A 21310-nucleotide genomic window follows, 5' to 3' on the forward strand; every position below is an offset into this window, starting at 1 on the left:
CAGAAAAGGAAATACGGCAGAGAGACTCAAATCCACTTAAGTCCACTGTTCTTTCAGCTTTGCTATAAAAATAAGCATCGTGGTATAGCTAATGTTCCTTGGATAGAATTTTGTCCTTGGACATTTTAATTAGCTCCAAACTAAAATTTCATGATTTTAGAAATGTCCATTTATAATTTAAAGTAATATACTACCATCTAACAATGTAAAATTATAACTAATGCTTGTGGTTTAGTTGTGTGTGAACTTAAAAATCATCCAGTTGTTAATAAATGTTTACTTATCCTCCAGGGACCAACTGCCTATGTGCTAACTTGGGAACAAAGCCAATATTTAATATGGAATCCCTGTAGTGGACGCTTTTATGGACAGTTTGATACATTTTGTCCTTTAAAAAGTGTGGGCTGCTTAATAGGTCCTGACAATGTAAGTAGTTCCTTGGTTCCTTTCACTGCTTTCTTTTCTCTACTTAATAGTTCAATAATATTGTCCAGTATTGGCTTATTTGTTGTATTTAAATCTTACCTTTTCCAGTAATCACTTTTGGTGGCAAATTAACTTTAAAATTACTGTTTGGGGAGAAACTAAGTGACTCAGTAAATTGAGAGCCCAGCCTAGAGATGGGAGGTCCTGAGTTTCAATGTGGTTTCAAACACTTAGCTGTGTGACCCTGGGCAGGTCACTTAATCCCCAATGCCTTGCCCTTATCATTCTTCTGCCTTGGAACCAATTGCATTGATTCTAAGATGGAAAGTAAAGATCTTTAAAAAAATTATAGTTTGATTGGATCTAGCCCAACTATCCTTAATAAACGCTTGTTAATTGATTGATTGATCCTTAGATAAACCTCCCTTGTCAAGTTTGAAGATAAAATTATATAAAGTCATCAATAGCCATGTTGTTTGTTGTTCATGCATTTCAGTCATGCCTGACTCTTTGTGGACCTATTTGGGGAGTCACAAAGATATTGGAATGGTTTTTCATTGCCATCTCCAGCTCATTTTACAGATGAGAAAACAGAGGCTAACAAGGTTAATATGATTTGACCAGGGTCACACCTAATAGGTTTTAATTTAAATAATACTTAAATTAAATTTAAATACAAGAAGAAAGGTTTTCCTGACTCCAGGTTCGGCATTTCTATCTACTGTATCATTTAGTAATGTCAGCATATTCTGGAGAAACATATTCTGATAGTAATGCAAATGTGAGTTCTATCCAGTTGGGAGCTAGTCTTACTATTCCTTTCCAGATTTGTGTAATAAAGCTCTTAAAAGTTTTAAATTCATCCCCTTTGAATTTGTTTTATAGTAATCTTGCAATTATGTCCTTCGGACAAAAGAAATAGTCAAGAATGAATTTTAGGGGGCAGCTAGATGGCTCAGTGGATTGAGAACCAGACTCAGAGACAGGAGGTCCTGGGTTCAAATCTGGCCTCAGACACTTCCTAGCTGTGAGACCCTGGGCAAGTCACTTGATCCCCATTGCCTAGCCCTTTCGGCTCTTCTGCCTTAGAACCAATGCACAGTATTGATTCTAAGATGGAAGGTAAAGGCTTGTTAAAAACGAATGAATTTTAATATTGCCCATGTTTAGAATAAATTTTCTGAAGAGATGGAGAGAGTAAGCCTCTAAAATGTGATGAATAACTTTCTGCTAATGTATTTCAATTTTTTTTTAGATTTGGTTTAATATTCAACAGTATGACTCTCCAATAAGGATGAATTTTGACATCACCAAACCCAAACTATGGAAATCATTTTTTTCAAGAAGTCTTCCATATCCAGGACTCTCAAGTGTTCAGGTATTTATGTTATCTTTGTGGCCAATTAATATACATGGGGAAACAGTTAAAAGAGAATATAGAATCCTTTTTAACAACCAGAACTTTTCAATATTTATTTGGCACAAATAGACACAGATGTTCAAGCTATATTATTTCAGAATGTCAAAGCTTTTTAAAGTCTTCATATCCATTTCAACTTTTTCTTAGCCTGAAGAATTAATTTATCAACATACAGACAAAGTTGCTGCAGCTGAACTACAAGACAGGTAATTTTCTCTCTTTAATTTACTATCTAATTCTGTGGGTAACAACAAATATCCAGTTGAGTTGTAGTCTAAATCAAAGAAGCAAAGGACTTAAAGAATTATTTTTTATTTGTTTCTATATAGAATTAGGACCTTTTCCTACTCAGTAACACACTAGACGTTATTAGTTAGCATATATGAATGAACTTGCCCCATGTTGCATCTCTGTTGGTATAGGGTCTGTTTTGACCTTAAGACCAGCTCTGAGCATGAAATAAGAACTAAATGCTTCAAGTCCAGACTATCATTTTTCCCCCTGTTCTAATTAAAAACAACTCACCACTAATTCCTTTCAGCCAGGAGTAGGTACTATAAAGGTGAAAATTAATTGTTGGACAATAATTTTATGATGTCACCAATATTTATTATATCTAAAGTCAGAAATTTATTTACAAGATAGAGAGGAAACAATAGAGAAATCTGAAGGGGGTTTTATGATTATAACAGAGGATGGGGGAGGTGAAAGGCTAGGAGAGTTGGTGAAGAGGAGAGAGAGACTGACAGAAGCTGGGAGAAAGTCTTAACAGGATAGAAAAGTTATCTCTCCTATCCTAATCCAGGCAGAGATTAATTAGCTCTCAACCAGGAAGGCTGGTAGTGAGTAATCACATAACCTCCTCCAAGATAGCAGCTAGTCTCTTCAGAAACTAGGAAAGGAGTCAGCCTTTTACTCACCCCATGAAGTAGTCTAGAGTCCAAGTTGAAGCCTAGCTCCAAGCCCATAATCCAAGCCACATTCCAGCTAAACTCCCTCTAAAATTCTCTCCAGTCAGGAGACTATCTCCACAAGGCTGACTCAAGCTGCAGGCTTCAAGGCTTTTTATGGTGATTTCTTGTCCCTGCCCCTCTTCACAGGGGCCAATCACAGTTTCCAAATTATTTAGCACTGCCCAAGGGGCAGTGTTTGTGGGAACCAGTTCTCACCTTCTGGAGGGGTGAATACTCATCAAAAGAGTTCACAAATTCCTGGCTGATTGAATTTCTGAGGGTATAAACTCTGATCATAGCATTCACAAGTTTGGGACTGAGTTAAAAGGATAGAGCTCTCTAAGTAAGTGACTTTTGAGTTCTCTAAGTGTCTTGCTAGCTTCTCACCTAGTACTAAGTAGGGTGTTCAATCTTTTGTTGACTCAATTCAAAAGTAGAGAAAGGAGAGTTAATCCTATCTACACAATCTAATTAGGGTTGCTTAAGTTAGTGTTAACTCAAAATAGACAAAGGGAATAAAGGATTCCCTTTCACAAGTGTAAACTCAGAGAGAACAAAGAATTCCCTTTTACAGTACTAGTTAATAGTCAATTGAGTTCAGTGATATGAAGATGTATTGTGAATTGTGTTTAAACTTTAAATTGTAAAATGTTTTATTTAATATTGTGTAGTTATTATGAGTCAGAATGTTTTGTTCCTCTCTTTGACTCACAAGAAAATCAAGATGACTAGAGAGGTGCAAAAAAAAAAATTAAGGGACTTCCTATTTGCTACTTTCAGAAATGTCAGGAATAGGGGAAAGGGTGGCAGAAAAGTAAGACTGCTTTATATAATGATTATAGAAGTTAGTAATTTCTTTGTTGACCTAACAGGACCCTCTGAAGAAAGCACTTGAATTTGGCCATGACTCTTCAAATTACTTCTATGTATCTAATAAGGAGGGAGGGCAAGACAATCTCCAAAGCCCTTTCTATACTAACATTCTACGATACTCAAGTTCTAAATTCAGGCTATGAGATCTTATCCGCTTAAGTGACTGTAAAGAGCAAAAGAATTATCTCCAAATCACAATCAATATTCATGTTCTAATTCCTTAATTCTTAGTAAGGATATAAAAGTAGATAGAACAGTAGATGCAAGTCAGGGAAAGTTTACATCCTTAATTTACCACTTACCGCCAGTTTATTGTAGGTCTCTTTGGAGACATATTGTTATCTGTTTAAAAAAGGGGGGGGGGGTTAAATCCTGTACTTCCTCAGTTTAATTATGGCCTTTGGAATCAGAATCCAATTTTGGGGATTTCAGAAGCCAGTTGGTTCAAACTATGCTTAAACCATGAATCCCCTCCACAACATTTCCTCTCACAAGTCAATGACAGAAAAAGAAGAATCTGTTCCAAAAAAATATTCATAGCAATGAAAAAAAAATTTCCTTAGTATGCTATGCCATACATAGCATAGCATACTAAGGAAAATTTGGACAGAGTGTGTGCACAAAGATTAAGAATTAGTTGAACAAACTATGGTATACAAATGAGGACAAATTATTACAAAGTAAGGAATGATGACTATGGAGAATTCAAAGAACCATGGAAAAGCTTGCATAAACTGATGCACAATGAAGAAATCAAAACCAAAAGGACAGTATATAAAACAGTATTTCCAACCATGTAAATAAATAACACTGAGGTAAAAAATTCAGGTAAAACAAAATGGATAATGTTGATTTCTAATTATTAAAGTTAAGATAGACATCCTTCCTTTCTGTTAAACTGTATAAGTTACCAAGTGACAGATCAAACTCTCTATTATACAATTTTCCTTATCTGACTTTTATTTTAAAAAAATATTAAGGTAGAGGCAGTTAAGTGGCTCAGTGGACAGAGAGCCAGACCTACCGATAGGAGTTCCTGGATTCAAATCTGGCTTTAGGCACTTTCCAGCTGTGTGACCCTGGGCAAATCACTTAACCTCAATTGCCTAGCTCTTACTGTTCTTATGCCTTAGAACTGGTACTTAGTATTAAATCTAAGAGAGAAGGTAAGAGTTTTTAAAAAGTAATTTTTAAAAACTAGAATTAAAAAAAGAAGAAAAATAATGGGGTAAGGAGTGGTGTTTGTTGAGAAATGACTGGTGTTTCCATCAAAACAAAAGGTCTCCTCTTACCACCCCCCAAATAATACCAACATTAGTAAGAAAATCTCTAACATCTACTTGTACAACTCCAATTAAGAAAGTTTAGCTCATTATTAAAACTACTCATTTAAAAATATACATTCATTAAGAGCCCCTCCAGCCTGTGCCACTTCCTTCTCAAGACCTATTTTCTAGGTGAGCCCAAATAAGAGGTTGAACCCAAAACCTATTCAAGGTCCATTGCTATGTAGAGGGGGAAGGAGAGGGGGGATAAGGGGCTGGCTGCCATGTGCTCACCTTGTTGTTTTGTGGCAATGTGACTTAGGGGCATGCCAAGTGTTTAGGCTCCACCAATGAAATTATATACTTTGGACTAACCCTTCCTGGACCATTCAGGCACATGAAGCCAGGATTGGGTCCTGAAAGGTCTACAACGTATATTTTTGGGAAAGTCTGGGTCTCATATTGGTGGGAAGATCTAGGATACAATTTTTTTGGAGAGAGCCTTAAATAAATAACTATTGTCTTGGAGCTCTGCCTCAGTTGTTTTATTTGTAATATTAGATTATTTTACCACTCATGTTCAATCTCTTCAGTTATGTCCAACTCTTTGTAACTCCATTTGGGGTTTTCTTGGCAAAGGCACCAGAATGGTTTGCCATTTTCCTTCTCTAGCTCATTTTATAGTTGAGGAAACTGAGGCAGATTCAGGTTAAGTGACTTGTGCAGGGTTATGTAGTTAGTAAGGCTGGATTTGGAGTCAGGTCTTCTTGATTTGAAGCCTAGAACTCTGTCCATTAAGCCACCTGTAGCTGCCCTCAATGGGAGCAAGACAAAGTCACAAATTACAATATCCAAGATCTAAGCATAAAGACAAGATCCAGACCAAGGGCTATAAGAAACCAAAGGAAAGAAAGAGAATAATTTTACCCTGGAGGGGGAAAGGAGTCAGGGAAGACTCAAAAGAAGAAGAGAAATATTAATATAGCCTTAAAAGAAAAGAAGCATTTCAACAGAAAAAGAAGAGGAGCCATTCCAAACATGGAAAATGACATGAATAAAGTCTTGGCGATATGAAGTAATAGAATAGGAACAGGCAGTGGAGAGTAATCCTGTTAGATCAAAGCACTGAGTCTATGAAGAAACAAAGTGGCATTTGATCTAGATAATAAAGGTACTTAAAGCCAGAACTAAGAGTTTATATTTTTATTCAGGAGGCAAATGGGAAGCTACTCAAGTTTTCTGAGTAAAGGAATAGCAGGATGAGAGTGGTTCAAAAGGGAAATTACTCAGAGTAGGCAGTAATGTGTAGTATAACAATTGTAATGTGATTAGATTAGAAGCAAAACCAGTAGGGACATTCATAATATTTTAAGCAAGAAAAATGTGTTGTTGTTCAATAGTTCTTTGTGACTCATCTGGCAGTTTTCTTGGCAAATATATTGAGCAGTTTGCCACTTCCTTCTCCAGTTCATTTCACAGGTGAAGAAATTGAAGCAAACAGAGTTAGTGATTTGCCCAGAGTCAGCCAGTTCTTCTTAAGTGTCTGAGTCCAGGTTTGAGCTCATGAGGATGAGACTTCCTGATTCCAAGCCCAGGGCTCTTTGTGTTGTGCCACTGAACTGCCACAAGAAAGAAGATAGGAGGACTTAAATTAGGGTAGTTGAGGTGGGAGAGGGTAATAAAGAGTAAGCTGAAGGAAACATTACTTGTTGAACTAGAGAGGATAAACTGATTGGAAACTACTACTGCTTGAAATAGTAAGGTAAATTGGGGGAAACTGCTGTTCTCTGGCTGGCTGTGACTAGAGAGGTTGCTACAGGAACCTAAACCTAAACCTAAATCTGATTATATGTAATGGAGGGAGAACAGAGAAATGCTGAGGGATGCCACACACACAGGGATACTGGTACACAGGGGACACTGCTTATGAAGGACTGCCCTGGGGTTTATTCTGGGGTTTGCCTATTGATCCCTACTGATTGCTGATGGATCAATCTATTTCCTAACCCCCTTCCTCCCTCACTCCCTCTCTTGCTTCCCTCACTCCCCCAATCTTCTTGAAGCCTTTGGCTCCTTCCCTCCCTCCTGAGTTGAACTATAATGATACTCTAGTTGTTTTCTCAGTCAAGGGGTTTATTGGGATAACAGGATGTGAAACTGAGGTAAGAGGGATGAGGAATTTCCCTAATCTAAATGAGATAAAATTGAGGGTTTGGGGAGTCACAAGTTGACTCTTAGACAGTTAGAAAGATGGAGGACAACAGCAGTTCAAAAATCTTCTTTTTTCTTCTTCACAAATCAGCCAGATCTCTCAGCTTAACTCCAGAAAGAAACAAAGTTCAAAGTCTCTCCTTTTCTCTTGGTCAGCTCAACTCTCATAAACCACCAACTCAAAGCTTCTCCTTGATCAGCTTCCACTGCTTAGAGCCAGAGACAAAGTCCTAAAGCCAAGTCAGCCCCCCCAAGGTCCTTTCAGCCAGCTTCAAACCTCCTGGGAAAGAGAGTGTGTCCCCCAGTCAGAGACAAAGTTCACAAGCCAAGTTTCTCCTCTCAGAGTGTGGCCAGCAAACCCCCAACTGTCCCTCCTGGGGACATTCCATTGGAACCCTGACTTTTGCATCTTGGTCCACAAGTCCTGCAAAACCTCTCTCTCTCATATCTCTATCACAAGAATTAAAGAGGAAACTAATGTGAGAAATTGCAGAAATTGGCCAATAGGTTTTGGCAACTTGATCACTCAGAGGGTATAAGTCTCAGTGACTGGAAAAATGGTGGCAATAGCAATAGAAAGAGAGAAATTAGAAATCAGAGGTTCACTGCTCTAGCAATAAGAGTAATTATGGGAATAAGTGAAGAAGAAACAGAATTGTCACTTTTGTAGATGATATGATGGCGTATATACTTAAAAGAACCCTGATTAGATTAAAAATTAATTTAAATAATAACTTGAGTTATAGACTACAACAAACAAATCCATATAAATCATTAGAACTTCTATATAATACCAATAAACCCTAGCAGGAAGAGGTAGGAAGAAAAATTCTGTTTAAATAAAAGGAAGGAACCAGCATTTACTGAATACCTACTATGTGGCAGGCATTGTACTACTAAGTATTTTTATTTTATTTATTTATTTATTTATTTATTTATTTATTTATTTATTTATTTATTTATTTATTTATTTATTTATTTAAGGCCCTTACCTTCCATCTTGGAATCAATACTCTGTATTGGTTCTAAGGCAGAAGAGTGGTAAGGGCTAGGCAATGGGGGTCAAGTGACTTGCCCAGGGTCACACAGCTAGGAAGTGTCCAAGACCAGATTTGAACCCAGGACCTCTCATCTCTAGGCCTAGTTCTCAATCTACTGAGCCACCCAGCTGCCCCCTAGTATTTTTAAATAACTACAGAACATATAAAATACTTCAGAGTCGGCCTACTAGAATAGTCACATCTACAAATCACTGTTTAGAAAAATACAGATATATAAATAGAGAAATCTTATTTGTCCATAGGTAGGATGAGTCAATATAATAAAAGTAACAATTCTACCTAAATTAACTTATTGATTGCCATAACAATCAACTACTAAAGAATGACTTTTTAAGACTAGAAATAATAACAAAATTTATATAGAGGTTTTTTTTTTTTTTTAATTTCAATAATCTCAAGAGAAATAATGGAGGGGGAAGGTTGTGAACAAAAGGAGCCTAACCAGTACCAGGCTTCAAACTATACTACAAAACAGTAATTCTATTTTTCACTAGTTTAAAAATAGAGATCAATTAGTGGAACAGATTCAGGACACAAAATATAAGAAGAGTGCTTTTATTCTATTAATACTTGTTCAGTCAACCTTGGGGGCCAATGGTAAGGATTTATAGTTTCCTGTTATAAAATGGGTAGTTGTGATGAAAGTAATATGATGATACTGAGTATTGTAGTGTTACTACAACCATGTAACAAAGTAAAATCAACAGCATCCCTAATTTATCTGTTTCTATCCTTTCTAATGACTTACCTTCTATTCAAGATGTGTAAAAAAGGGTCTTTTGAACAGATATAATTTTTAAAATTTTAATCTTACAAATTAAAATTATAATTAAATCTTATAATTAAAAATTAAAATTATGTCAGGGGAGCAAAAAATCATGGTAGCCCTAAAGCCTTCTCCTTTCCTGTCTCTGAGTCTGGTTACAGTGGATATGAAAAGTTAAAAAAAATCATCAAATGTCATACTCAAGAAAAGTAATAATATAAATAACTCTCATTTAGATAGCATACCAGAGTTTACAAAACCTTTTCTTTACAATCACCTGTGAAATTTTGCTTATATATTCCCTTGGGCTTTTTCTCTACTAATTCTGGAATTGAAGTTTTTTACTATAATTGTGCAAGCAATTGGTTTGAACTTCTCAGCAAATCAGACTCACCTAGTAAATGAATCCTCCTACAAATCTTAATTATGGCTTATTGTAGGATTATATTATTATTATTATTATTATTATTATTATAGGATTATAGAAATTAAAGGAAGAATTCCCTATGGACTGAACCTTTTTTATATGCAGGATTGAAAAAATACTTAAGGAGAAAATCATGGAATGGAGGCCACGCCACCTGACTCGATGGAATAGATATTGTACTTCTACTCTTCGGCAGTTCCTGCCTCTTCTAGAAAAGAATCAAGGAAAAGATGTAGAAGATGACCATAGAGCAGAACTCCTGAGACAGCTAGGAGATTATAGGGTAAGAGAGAATTCAAATGATTTTTTGTAATTAGTACATTATTTAAGAGAAAATATTAATAAAACATCGCATTTTAAAGGCTGAAAATCGTCCAATCATGTTCTTTGCCCAAATAACTCTTCTTTTATACCTAAAAGTTGTTGTGTTGTGTTGGTGTGCATTAAGCATTTAGAAAATTAATAGAAATGGAAATTGGAATGTGTATCATTAATTGTCTCTGAAACCTATAAGATATAAAAGATATTTTATCCACCAAATGGGAGATCAGGGAAACCATTTCTGCCAAAGGATTGCATGAGAAATAATTAATCATTCAAAAACACGATTCAAGTACTAAGATCAATTAGTCAAATCCTTTTAGATTCAGCAACCAGTTAAAGTACTTCAACCAATCTTCATGGCACGCTACAATGGAGAGAAGGTTTAAATTTAGGAAATATATATACTTAAACAGATTATAATATAATAAACAGATTTATATAATTATATATAATTATATAATAATATAATAAACAGATTTATAAAAGATATTTATACTTAAATCTGTTTATTTATATATATTTTCTAAATTTATACCTCTCTATTCATCAAGTTCTAGTTTATATATAAAACTCAGAAAGTTATAATAACTAAAAAAAAAAAAAGCCCTGTTGCTTCAGGTGTACCAAACTGACTGAATAGTTTAGTTATAGGACCAAATAGTTGTTTAACTTTCTTGCACACTGATTAAAATATCTCTTACCTTTAAGATTAAATTATATTAAACATTATTAATATTAAATATGTTATTTAATATTATATATATATAATTAAATATATTAAATATCATGGAAAACATTAACATGGTCACAGAGTTAATTCTGCTCCCATAATTTACATTGCTTTTAAGTTAGCAGACTCACATATATTTCAATATGTATAATACATATATATTCTAGAAATATAAATAGAATCACTAAACAAAAGAACTTCAATTTAGTAGTTAAGCCAGTTATATATGGAACTACAATGCATTTACTGGAAAGAAAATGGAAAATGTTAGGGAAAAGCTTTTTTATTTACTAATTTTTTAAACCACTCAATTTCCTTTTCCCCTCTAGTTCTCTGGATTTCCAATTCACATGGCATTTTCTGAAGTGAAGCCTTTGATAGAGGCTGTATACAGCACTGGAGTTCATAATATTGATATTTCTAATGTTGAGTTTGCTTTGGCTGTCTACATACATGCTTATCCCAAAAATGTACTCTCCGTATGGATCTATGTTGCTTCACTTGTTCGTAACAAATAAATGCTCTGAATTGTGCACTGTATACTTCAGCAAGCCACAGATAAAATTAAATCAAGAATTCAGCACTGGTTACTTTGGGGAAGGACATTTTCAGTTGCCAAGGAAAAAATGAGAATGCTTAACTTGAAAGCCATTTTTTAAAAAATGATGAATTTACCTCATTTTGATACTACTGGTTTTATTCTGCTGTTCATGTAAATAAGTTTTTCTGTTTGTAAGGAAGGTATCATTGCGTGCTTTGAAAAAATTTACCAATTGTACAGAACAGAAGCTCCCAAAACTATGGTTGTGTGTGATTTGACATGAATTAAATTAATTCATTAAATTATACAATAAACCTTACAACTTCTACATATTTAAAAAAATTACAATACCTGATATGCTCTTTTGTTACTTGTTTTATATGCTTTGTTATTTAAGCTCAGACTTTTGTTACATAGTCTTTAATTCTTCATCATGGAACCAGTTTTAGGGAACTGTCTATTTTTCCAATTCTGTCTGATCATAGCATGTGGATTTTAATAGTTTTTTAAAAATTTTAATGGTTTTTAATGAAGTCTAAATTAAATGAAGTATATATATATATATATATATCTTTTTGATAAATTACTTAACTTTTTAAAATATGTGGCATGGTACAAGTTTATATTTCAGAATTCCTTTTCCACGTAGAAATTTCCAAAAACTCTGAACAACTATGTTTCTCAGGATATCTATCATTATATTTATTAAGAGTTGATCATTCTGTAAGAGCCCTCCCCTAAATGATAAATGGGCAAAAGATATGAAAATTTTTCAGAGTAAGAAATCAAAGCCCTATATGGGTATATGAAAAGATGCTCTAAATCACTACTGAGTAGAGAAATGTAAAATAAACCAAAACAACTCTGAAATTCCAACTCACACCCATCAGACTCACTAAAATGACAAACGGACAAAATGATAAATGTTGGAGAGGATATGGAAAAAATGGGAACACTAACATGCTATTGTTGGAGCTACAAACTGTTCCAATCATTTTGGAGAGCAATTTGGAATTTCACCCAGAGTTATAAAACTACATATACCCTTAGACACCAAGGAGATGGGGGGGGGGGCCGGGGGGAGGGAGAAATAGAACCTATATGTTCCAAACTATTTATAACAGCTTTCTTCATGGTGACAAAGAATTGAAAGTTGAGGGGATGGCCATTATTTGGGAAATGGCTAAACTGTGATGGAATCTTGATGGAATACTATTATGCCATAAGAAGTGATTAGGCTAATTAAAAAAAAAAACTTGGAAAGAATTACACAAGATCATGAACAATGAAATGAGTAGAAGCAAGAGAACGTTATACAGAGCTATAGAATTAATACTGGGAAGAATAAATTGTGAATGTTACTTCCAAAGAGTGAACCAAACAGTGAAAACATGAAGGACTTAATTTGTATGAACATGTTGGTCTCCCAGACAATACCTTCTGTGGAGAGAAGGGAAAAGAGAAGGGAAGAGTGACTGCAACACTTGTAGATGGGATTTATTATATAAGATATGATGAAAAGTAAGCTAACCATTTTATGTATACTCTTCTTTTTCTTTGTATATGGAAATCCTTGCTATATTTGTTTGTTTGGTTTTTTTTTAAGTTTGGAAGAAAAAAAGAAAGTTGATCACTCTTTCCATAGAGACAAAACTTCCAGACCCACTGGAATTTTAAATTTTTTGTGGTGTGGATATTTCAGTTTCATGAATATGCTCAATCATTACAGGCTCACCTAGAGTTCTTCTGACTACAATTTTGCTACAGAACTGAATTTTAAAAGTAATTTCATGAATTTTTTTTTAGAATTCAAGATTCTTCATAGGAATGGTTAGCATCAATTTTTTGTTGGATTTGCTATTTATTCTTCCAACTTCAAAAAGCCTTCCTCAATGGCTTCCTCAATGAAGAGGAACCAATAACAATCCATCCAGCTACCCAGTCCCTCTAAAAGCCGCTGCTAGTTTTCTGAGTATTATGTTGTTTTGCAGCAATCATTTACTGCACTTGTCACTTCGTAATTTTTTTCCCTCTTTTTTGTCACATTCTCCTTTGGGCTTTGGTTTCTATTTCATTGTGGGCTTGAATGTCTAGGAACTAACAACTATTGAAATATCTTTAATAATCAGAGTACTCTTTTAAGAACTACAATTTTTGCACATTTCATTAGAGACATCTCTTAAAACTAATTTAAAATACAATAAGACAGCAATGAAATACAACACTCAGCAGATAGGGAATTAACTAAAGGTAGGGAAATCAACTCACTCTGGTCAAAATTAAGTGGAAGCACACTGATTTCACAAAATGCAACTATATCACAACTATTGCTCATCCCAAGAAATTTACACACCACTACATTAACTTATGCTTGACACTGGCAAGTTTCAATTTAAGAATGTAAACACCAAAATAGTACTGAAAAACATTTGACTGAACTGATAAAAAGTGAGCAGAAACAGAACATTACACATGATAGCAGCAATTTTGTATGATGATCAAACGTGAATGACTTAGCTACTCTCAGCAATACAATGATTCCAAACAATTTCAAATGACTTCTGATGAAAAATGCTATCTACCTCCAGAGAAAGCAATAGAGTCTGAATGCAAATGGAAGCCTTCCTTAATTGCTATCTTTATTTTTCTGTTTTTGGTTTTATCTTTCTGCTTTTTTTGATGTTTTTAAAAATCTGTATTCCATTTTTGTACCATGACTAATAGGGAAATGTTTTGCATGACTGCACATGTAAAATCTATATCAAAATGATTGCCTTCTCAAGGAGGGGGGAGAAGAGGGATGGTATTTGGAACCCAAAAATCATATTTAAAATATTTAAAATTATTTTTGTAATTGAGAAAAAATAAAAGCATTCTTTAAAGAACATACCATTGAGATAACATGAATAGGTTCATTAACATATGATGTTCTGCTGTTTTCCAATCATGTCTGACTCTTTGTGATCCCATTTGGGCTTTTCTTGGCAAAAATATTGGAATGGTTTGACATTTCCTTCTGCCATTCAGATGAGGACTCTGCTTTTCAGATGAGGAAACTAAGGCAAACAAGGTTAAGTAGCATACACTAGTAAGTTTCTGGGGCCAAATAAGCACAGAGAAAGATGAATCTTAGCAGCCTACATTAAGATATATTAAGTGCCAAATGATACTATGTTTAACTATGATCAGAATTTCTGGAAAACTAATTGGGCTTTCACATTTGAAAAATATATGGAAAGAGACTAAAAAGGACTAAAGGTAAAAGCAACAAAAACTATTAAAGAAGTGGGAAGCAGGCAAACTGAGGAAGTCAAAAAGTACATACAAATAGAGTGATAATATGTCCAAAGTACTTTAAAAAAAGGGAAAAATTGATTCATTTATTCCAGGTATGTCATAAATCAAGACTAGAAACTAAAATCTCTCAAATAGTTTAGGTAGGAAACTTTCCACAAAAACTATAACATTAAAAATAGGTGATATATGAACTCTTACAATATCTCTAATAATTGCTTATCCAACCTCTATTTAAAGACTAGTCAAGAGAAGTTCATTATGCTCATCCCACCACCAAAACAATAACTCATTCTATTTTAGGACAGCTCTATGATTAGGAAATCTTTACTGTAATCTTGAAGAAGCCAACTTCCAAGAAAATAAAAAAAAAATGTAGCCCTTAATTAATTTAATGGAGAAGTGGGATTTGAGAGGGAAGAAAAGGTAATAGGTTAAATATCATTTTCTTTTCTCAAATTAGGACATAATACTTTCTAAAACAAATATCTGCGGGGGGCGGGGGGGGGCATCTGGGTAGCTCAGTGGATTGAGAGCCAGGTCCTAGGTTCAAATCTGGCCTCAGACACTTCCTAGCTCTGTGACCCTGGGCAAGTTACTTAACCCCCATTGCCTAACCCTTACCAATCTTCTGCCTTGGAACCAATACCTAGTATTGTCTCCAAGATGGAAGGTAAAGGTTTAAAAAAAATATCTGCAACAAATCTGGATCATTAGAAGGCAATCAGTTAGTAGACAATAAACTAGACCTTTTGTTTGGAAATTATCTGCATCAGCATTTTATCCTAAAATTCCTAATCTGTTCCACATTATAATTAATGGAATAAAAATTACTTTGAATTTATCATCTGAAAACCCGAATTGCATATTAGCTCAACATCTTATTATCTTTGTGACATTGATAAATTCTTTTCTTTCTCTGGGTCTTAGATTCCTCATCTTTGCAATAAACAGATTGATCTCTAATGTCGCTTGCAACTCTAAATTTAAGATCATTCCAGGTTAATTTTGATTGAACATTAAACTAACATTATTGAAGATATGCTCTTAAGAATGTATTCAACATTTGGCAAATTAGCAAAGACAACAGAAGATTAAAATAATATTGGAGGGATTGTGGAAAGATACTCATACTGATGCATTGCTGGTGGAGTTTTAAACTGGTCCAACTATTCTGGAAATAAATTTGAAATTATGTAAAGAAAACTATTGAAATTTCCATACTTTTTGATCCACAAATCCCACCCCTGCTAGACACATATCCCAAGGAAGTCAATGGCAAAAAGGCCTCATATTTACCAAAATATTTATAGCAACATTATTTGTAGTAGCAAATAATTGGGGAGGGGGAAATAATTTGTTCATTTTAGGGACTGGCTAAACAAATTGTTAAATATGAATAAATTAAATTTTATTGTGCTATAATAAACAATAAGTAGGTCAAATACAAAGAATCATGGCAAGACATGAACTAAGGAAAACTAAAGTGGAACCATGAAAATAGTACACACAACAACAATAATGTAAATGTAAAGAATTGCAGCAAATCAGTGGAAATCTGAATGATACGAAGGAATAGAAATAGGGGCAGCCAGGTAGCTCAATGGAGAGAGAGCCAAGCCTGGAGAAAGGAGGTTTGAGGTTCAAATATGGCATCAGACACTCCCAGCTGTGTGACCCTAGGTGAGTCTCAATCCCAATTGTCTAGCCCTACTGCTCTTCTGCCTTGGAACCTATACCAAATATTGATTCTAAGACAGAAGCTAAGAGTTTAAAAAGAAAAAAATGAAGAATAAAGATATAGAGAAGATATATGAGAAGGCACTATGTGCCTTTTCTTTATAGAGGTGTGGTGTAGACTTTTTCATGATCTTGGTTAGTTTTTCTAACCTATTTTTCTTCCCCTTCAATTCTTTATTATAATGGATGGTTCTCTAGAAAAAGGATAAAATCCTTTGGGAGTGAGTGATATAAAAACAATCAGTGCAAATTTATTTTTTAAAGAACAATTTAAATAATGTATGGGAAATATATCTGGAGGTATAATGCAAATTGATTAATGCTTTGTGATTCAAAAATATTAATATAGATCACAATGTTTTTTCAACTATACTGAATTTATATAAATTATTACATTTTGGTTGTTATATATGTTTGGTTTCTGTTTTAAATTCAAGATTATTACTTTTGCACATAATCCCAAGTAGGAAATGTTACAAAAATCAAGGTTCAAAGGGAAAAACTGTAATTTTCAGGTACCTACAACATGTTAGTATATGTGCTAAATATACAACATTCCAAAGGAAACAAAACACATAGACCACACACACACACACACACACACACACACACACACACACCTTTCACTCTTCTATTTCAAGAAAGTCAAATCGCATTGCTTAAATGTTTTCCATGTGCTAAATGCTAGAAATACACACACAAGCAAAAAGAAAGTCCCTAACCTCAAGGAGCTTACATTCTAATGGGAGAAAACAGAAGAGATTTGAAAGTAGGGAGTAGGGAACATGGAGTGGGTGATAGTGATTATGGAAGAGAATTCCACAGAGAAGAATCAAGAGCAGATTTCAGAGCAGTAAAGGACTGAGGTTGGCTGGGCTGAGCTAGCCAGGGAGACTAGAGGACAGAACAAGAGTATCACCCAGAGTGAGAAGGCTGCTAGGCAAAAAGAATAAGGAGGGACTCTTCTCCTTCTGTCTCTGGATTTCACCGTTTCCCAGAAGTCTTCTCAACTTGGATGACCCTTCTGCTCCTTCAGTCCCCTTCTCTGCTTAGCAAGTTCCTCCAAAAACCTATATATAATTCATTGATATAGTCCAACTGTGCTAGACACTATTTTTTTTTTAAACCCTTACCTTCCATCTTGGAGTCAATACTGGGTATTGGCTCCAAGGCAGAAGAGTGGTAAGGGCTAGGCAATGGGGGTCAAGTGACTTGCCCAGGGTCACACAGCTGGGAAGTGTCTGAGACCAGATTTGAACCTAGGACCTCCCATCTCTAGGCCTGACTCTCAATCCACTGAGCTACCCAGTTGCCCCCGCTAGACACTATTTTTACATCATTTTCTGTTTTAACTTGCATTCAACAGTAGCTAGCCCTTCAAGCTAACAATGGACTTTAGCTCTACACATTGAATCTGCCTCCACCTACTATATAAGAAGATAGCAAGGTTTAGAAGGCCAGTAGAGGACTTGGTGGAGCCAAAATGGCAGCTTAGTAGCAGCAACAACTAGAAAGGCTCCAAGAATTCTTCCAAACCAGCCTTAAAAGAGATGAATGGTCCTCAAGAAAGTCTGATACTCCCTCCAAAAACCCTAATTTCTCATTTCCCATAAAGTAATACCTCTATTCTACTTCAACTATACCTAGAGATGGTCATACTCTTGACTTTGTTATCACCCACAAGTCTTCCACTTTATTGTCAAGAACTCCAAAATTCCTTTTTCTAAACATAAACCTCTACCTTACAAGTACTGACCACCAGCCCTATTCTTCATTTTCATCATGATCTGCAAACCTCCCACTTCTCCAATTCTTTCTCAAGCCATTCTCACTCTTCCACTGGCTACTCTCACTATCCTTCCCTATCTTCACTTCTTCATGAGTTCAATTCTACACTGTCCCTTACCCCCTCATTCCATTGTCAATCACTCTCTGCCAAGCCCCAACCTTGAATTTTTCCTACCACCTCCTGCCTTTGTTCCTATGTACTTATGTTGAACAAAACTAGAGAAAAATTACAAAGTCATTACTAAATCCACTACAAATTTATGTTACATAATCTCAACTAGGCCTCCACTTCAACAAGGCAATCCTTTTACAACTCCTAATTGACTCACTATTCCATTCATCAAAGAGTTGGAACAATGGCTAGATTAATGGTCCTAGGTTAAGGAAAATCTAAGTTCAAATCCGGTTGTACTTAATAGCCCTGCAAGTCACTTGACCTTAGTTTCATTTGAAAAATGAGGAAAATATCACCTACCCTGTCAGAGTTGTTTGTGAGAATCACTAAATTTGTAAAAAGCACACAGGAGTGTCTGGCACAAAATAAGCACTATTTAACTGCATATTTTCTAACCTTTTCATCAAAGTAGTAGTTCCAAACCTTGTTTTCCCTCATCAATTCACCCAAAGGTTCCCAAATGGAAACTTGCCTCATGTTTCACTGAAAAGTGAGGCCATTCACCAAGAGCTGTCTCTTCTGTTCATCTCACATCAGATTCCTCCCCTTCTGCATTTCCTCCATCATTCATCTTCTAAGAAAAGATGACCCTTTTGCTTACAAAGGCAAGCCCCTTTGCATGCACACATGGTCCCAAGACATACCAATTTTTCTAAAACTGCCCCCTCTATCATCCTCTTACTAATCTTCAAACTCTTATCTGCTTCCTTGTTCCCTATAAACACATCTGGGACCTTCATCCCTAAAAAAATCCTCACTTGATCTGTTAGTTATTATCCTATATCTTGCCTTTGGGGACCACACTCCTTGAGAAAGTCACCTACAATTGGTGCTTCCATTTCCTCTACACTCACTTCTGAAGCCTAGTTTAGCTTCTTTCCTCACGATTCAAATAAAATTGCTGTTTCCATAGTTGCCAATGATTTTTTTAACTGTCAAAAGCCTTTTCTAAATCCTTATCCTTCAAATCATTCTGTAGCCTTTAACACCATTGGGCATCCTCTTCCTCTTAATCTCTTCTAAGTTTCTGTGGCACTCTCTAGTGCATCAGTCTGACCAGTTCTGTCTCTTAGTCTCCTTTACTGAAGCTTCATCCAGTTCACAGGTGCTAACAATGGGTTGTGTTCTAGGCTCTCTTTCCTTCTCTCTTTGTACTGCCTTGATGATTTCATCAGCTCTCACGGATTCAATTATTTCTATGCAATGATTCTCAGATTTATCTAGCCCTAAAATCTCATTCATCCAACTGCCTATTGGGCATCTTGAACTAGATGGTAGACATCTTAAACCCAACTTGTCTAAAACTGTTTTCATTATCTTTTACCCAAAAGCTTCCCTTCTTCAAAATGTCATATATCACTGTTCAGATCACCATCCTTCCAGGCATTCAAGTTTGCAATCAAGACATCACCTTTGACTCCTTATCCAATCTATTTGTTACCAAGTCCTGCCAATTCTACTTTCACATCTTTATATTTATAGTCCCCCTCTGGTGCAGGTTCTTATCATCTTAGACCCAGAGAACTGCAAGTCTCCTGTCTCCCCAGCCCAGGTCTCCCCAACCCAATCCAATTTCCATTTATAAAGAACAATACTGACCACTGTATCTTCATATTTGAATCTCCACTAGTTCTCTATTGCCTCCAGGACCATATATAAAATTATATTTGGCTTTTAAAGGCCTTCATAAACAGATACTTTTCTAATTTGTCTTCTTATAACTTATCTCCCCTTCAGTCTTATAATCCAGTGCCACTGGCCTCCTTGTTCACAATATTTCCATCACTAGACTCAGTACCTTTTCACTGTGTCCACCATGCCTGAAAGCTTTCCTTCCTCCCCTCTACCCTGAAATCTGATTTCTCCTTTATATCTAGTGCCTTACCACTAATTTGCACTCCACATCCTATTTTGTATATACTGTTTGCATGTTGTCACTCCCATTAAAATGTGAACTCCTCAAGAACAGGGGCTGTACTTTTTTTTTTAATAGTATATATTTTTTCCTTTCTTTGTATCCTCCACATGTAACAGAATACTTGACACAGTCTTAAATTTTTGCCAAAATCAGTTACAATCAATAACAATGTAACAAAAAAATATTTCCAAGCCCCATTAAATCACTTGCATACTTTAAAATTCAGCAAAAACATACCAGGCACTTTTTACTTAGCATTACTAGAAGGGGAAAAAAATCAGTTCCAGAAGGATGAACATCCTCAATGTTATATCCAATGTTTTATGGTGCTGAAGCTTTAACCTATACTTCAACGATATAATTTCTTTGATATTAATAATTTATTGGTCCACTCAAATCAACCATTTGTCATTTGTGATGCCTAGGTCTGCAAGTCCATAATTTTTTTCATTTTTTTAAACCCTTACTTTCTGATATATCAATTCTATGACAGAAGAGGGACAAGAACTAGGCAATAAAGGTTAAATGACTTGCCCAAGGTCACACAGCTAGAAATGTCTCAGGCCAGATTTGAGCCTGGGTCCTCCTAACCCAGGCCTGGCACTCTATCAGCTGTGCAACCTACCTGCTCCTCTTAATAACATTTTAACTATTTTTTTAAGTAAATCTTTATAAAATGTTAACAAAATTTCCTTATGTAGGGCATACAGAAAGCACTTGATGACTCAGTCATCATGATGAACATTAGCTAAGGGTGGATTACAATACCAAATAGTCAAGAGATAATGAAAGTTGCTTTCTTGGAAAAGTAGCTTTGTAGTTTGCTTTTTGATTGCTTGCACCTTTTTCAAAAGAATAAAAAATGAACAACGGGCAGCTTTGTGACCTTCAGACATGACCACCTTTCAACATACAAGCCACCTGCTCCCAAGTTACTTCTCTGACCTCTAGAATCATCTTTATTGTTGCTTTATGATCTTAACTTAAAAAAAAAAATTATAAAGCACCCTGGCTCTGGGGATAACAGGTATATTCATGATTAATGTGAAATGATTATGATTGATATAAAAAGCAAAGCAAAAAATAGATGCATACATACAATGCAGATCACAATTTATCTCTAAGCCTTAATGTTTGATTTATACAAGAAAAATGTATGAACATTAAATGTTAGATTCCTTGAAAAATAATCCATAAAAGCATACCTACATAGTGGATAGTCTCTATAAATTCCTATCATATCCTGATCATTCCCCCAATACATAGGTAAATCAGTGAGCTAAAACTGGAATACAGGAAGGTAGTAGTGGTACACAGTTCTCTTTCTCAAGTTCTAAATTTTCATTCATTCAACTATTGCTGGCACTACAATATACAAAGGTCATGGTGCTAGGAGAG

At 35.2% G+C, this 21310-nt stretch overlaps 1 protein-coding gene across 2 annotated transcripts in view; it reads left to right on the forward strand.

Moving 5' to 3' along the window:
• Positions 1-11345, forward strand: part of CC2D2A (coiled-coil and C2 domain containing 2A) — a 144654-nt gene extending 133309 nt beyond the window's left edge. For both annotated transcript variants that reach the window (XM_007496714.3, XM_007496716.3), the window contains 5 exons: positions 292-426; positions 1682-1804; positions 1994-2052; positions 9508-9685; positions 10786-11345. In XM_007496714.3, the coding sequence (XP_007496776.2) occupies positions 292-426; positions 1682-1804; positions 1994-2052; positions 9508-9685; positions 10786-10974 (684 nt within the window). In that variant the 3' untranslated portion in view covers positions 10975-11345. The remainder of the gene's footprint in view (positions 1-291; positions 427-1681; positions 1805-1993; positions 2053-9507; positions 9686-10785) is intronic.
• The last annotated feature ends 9965 nt before the right edge of the window (positions 11346-21310 follow it).

This window comes from Monodelphis domestica, chromosome 6 (genome assembly GCF_027887165.1).
Source record: "Monodelphis domestica isolate mMonDom1 chromosome 6, mMonDom1.pri, whole genome shotgun sequence".
NCBI lineage: Eukaryota > Metazoa > Chordata > Mammalia > Didelphimorphia > Didelphidae > Monodelphis > Monodelphis domestica.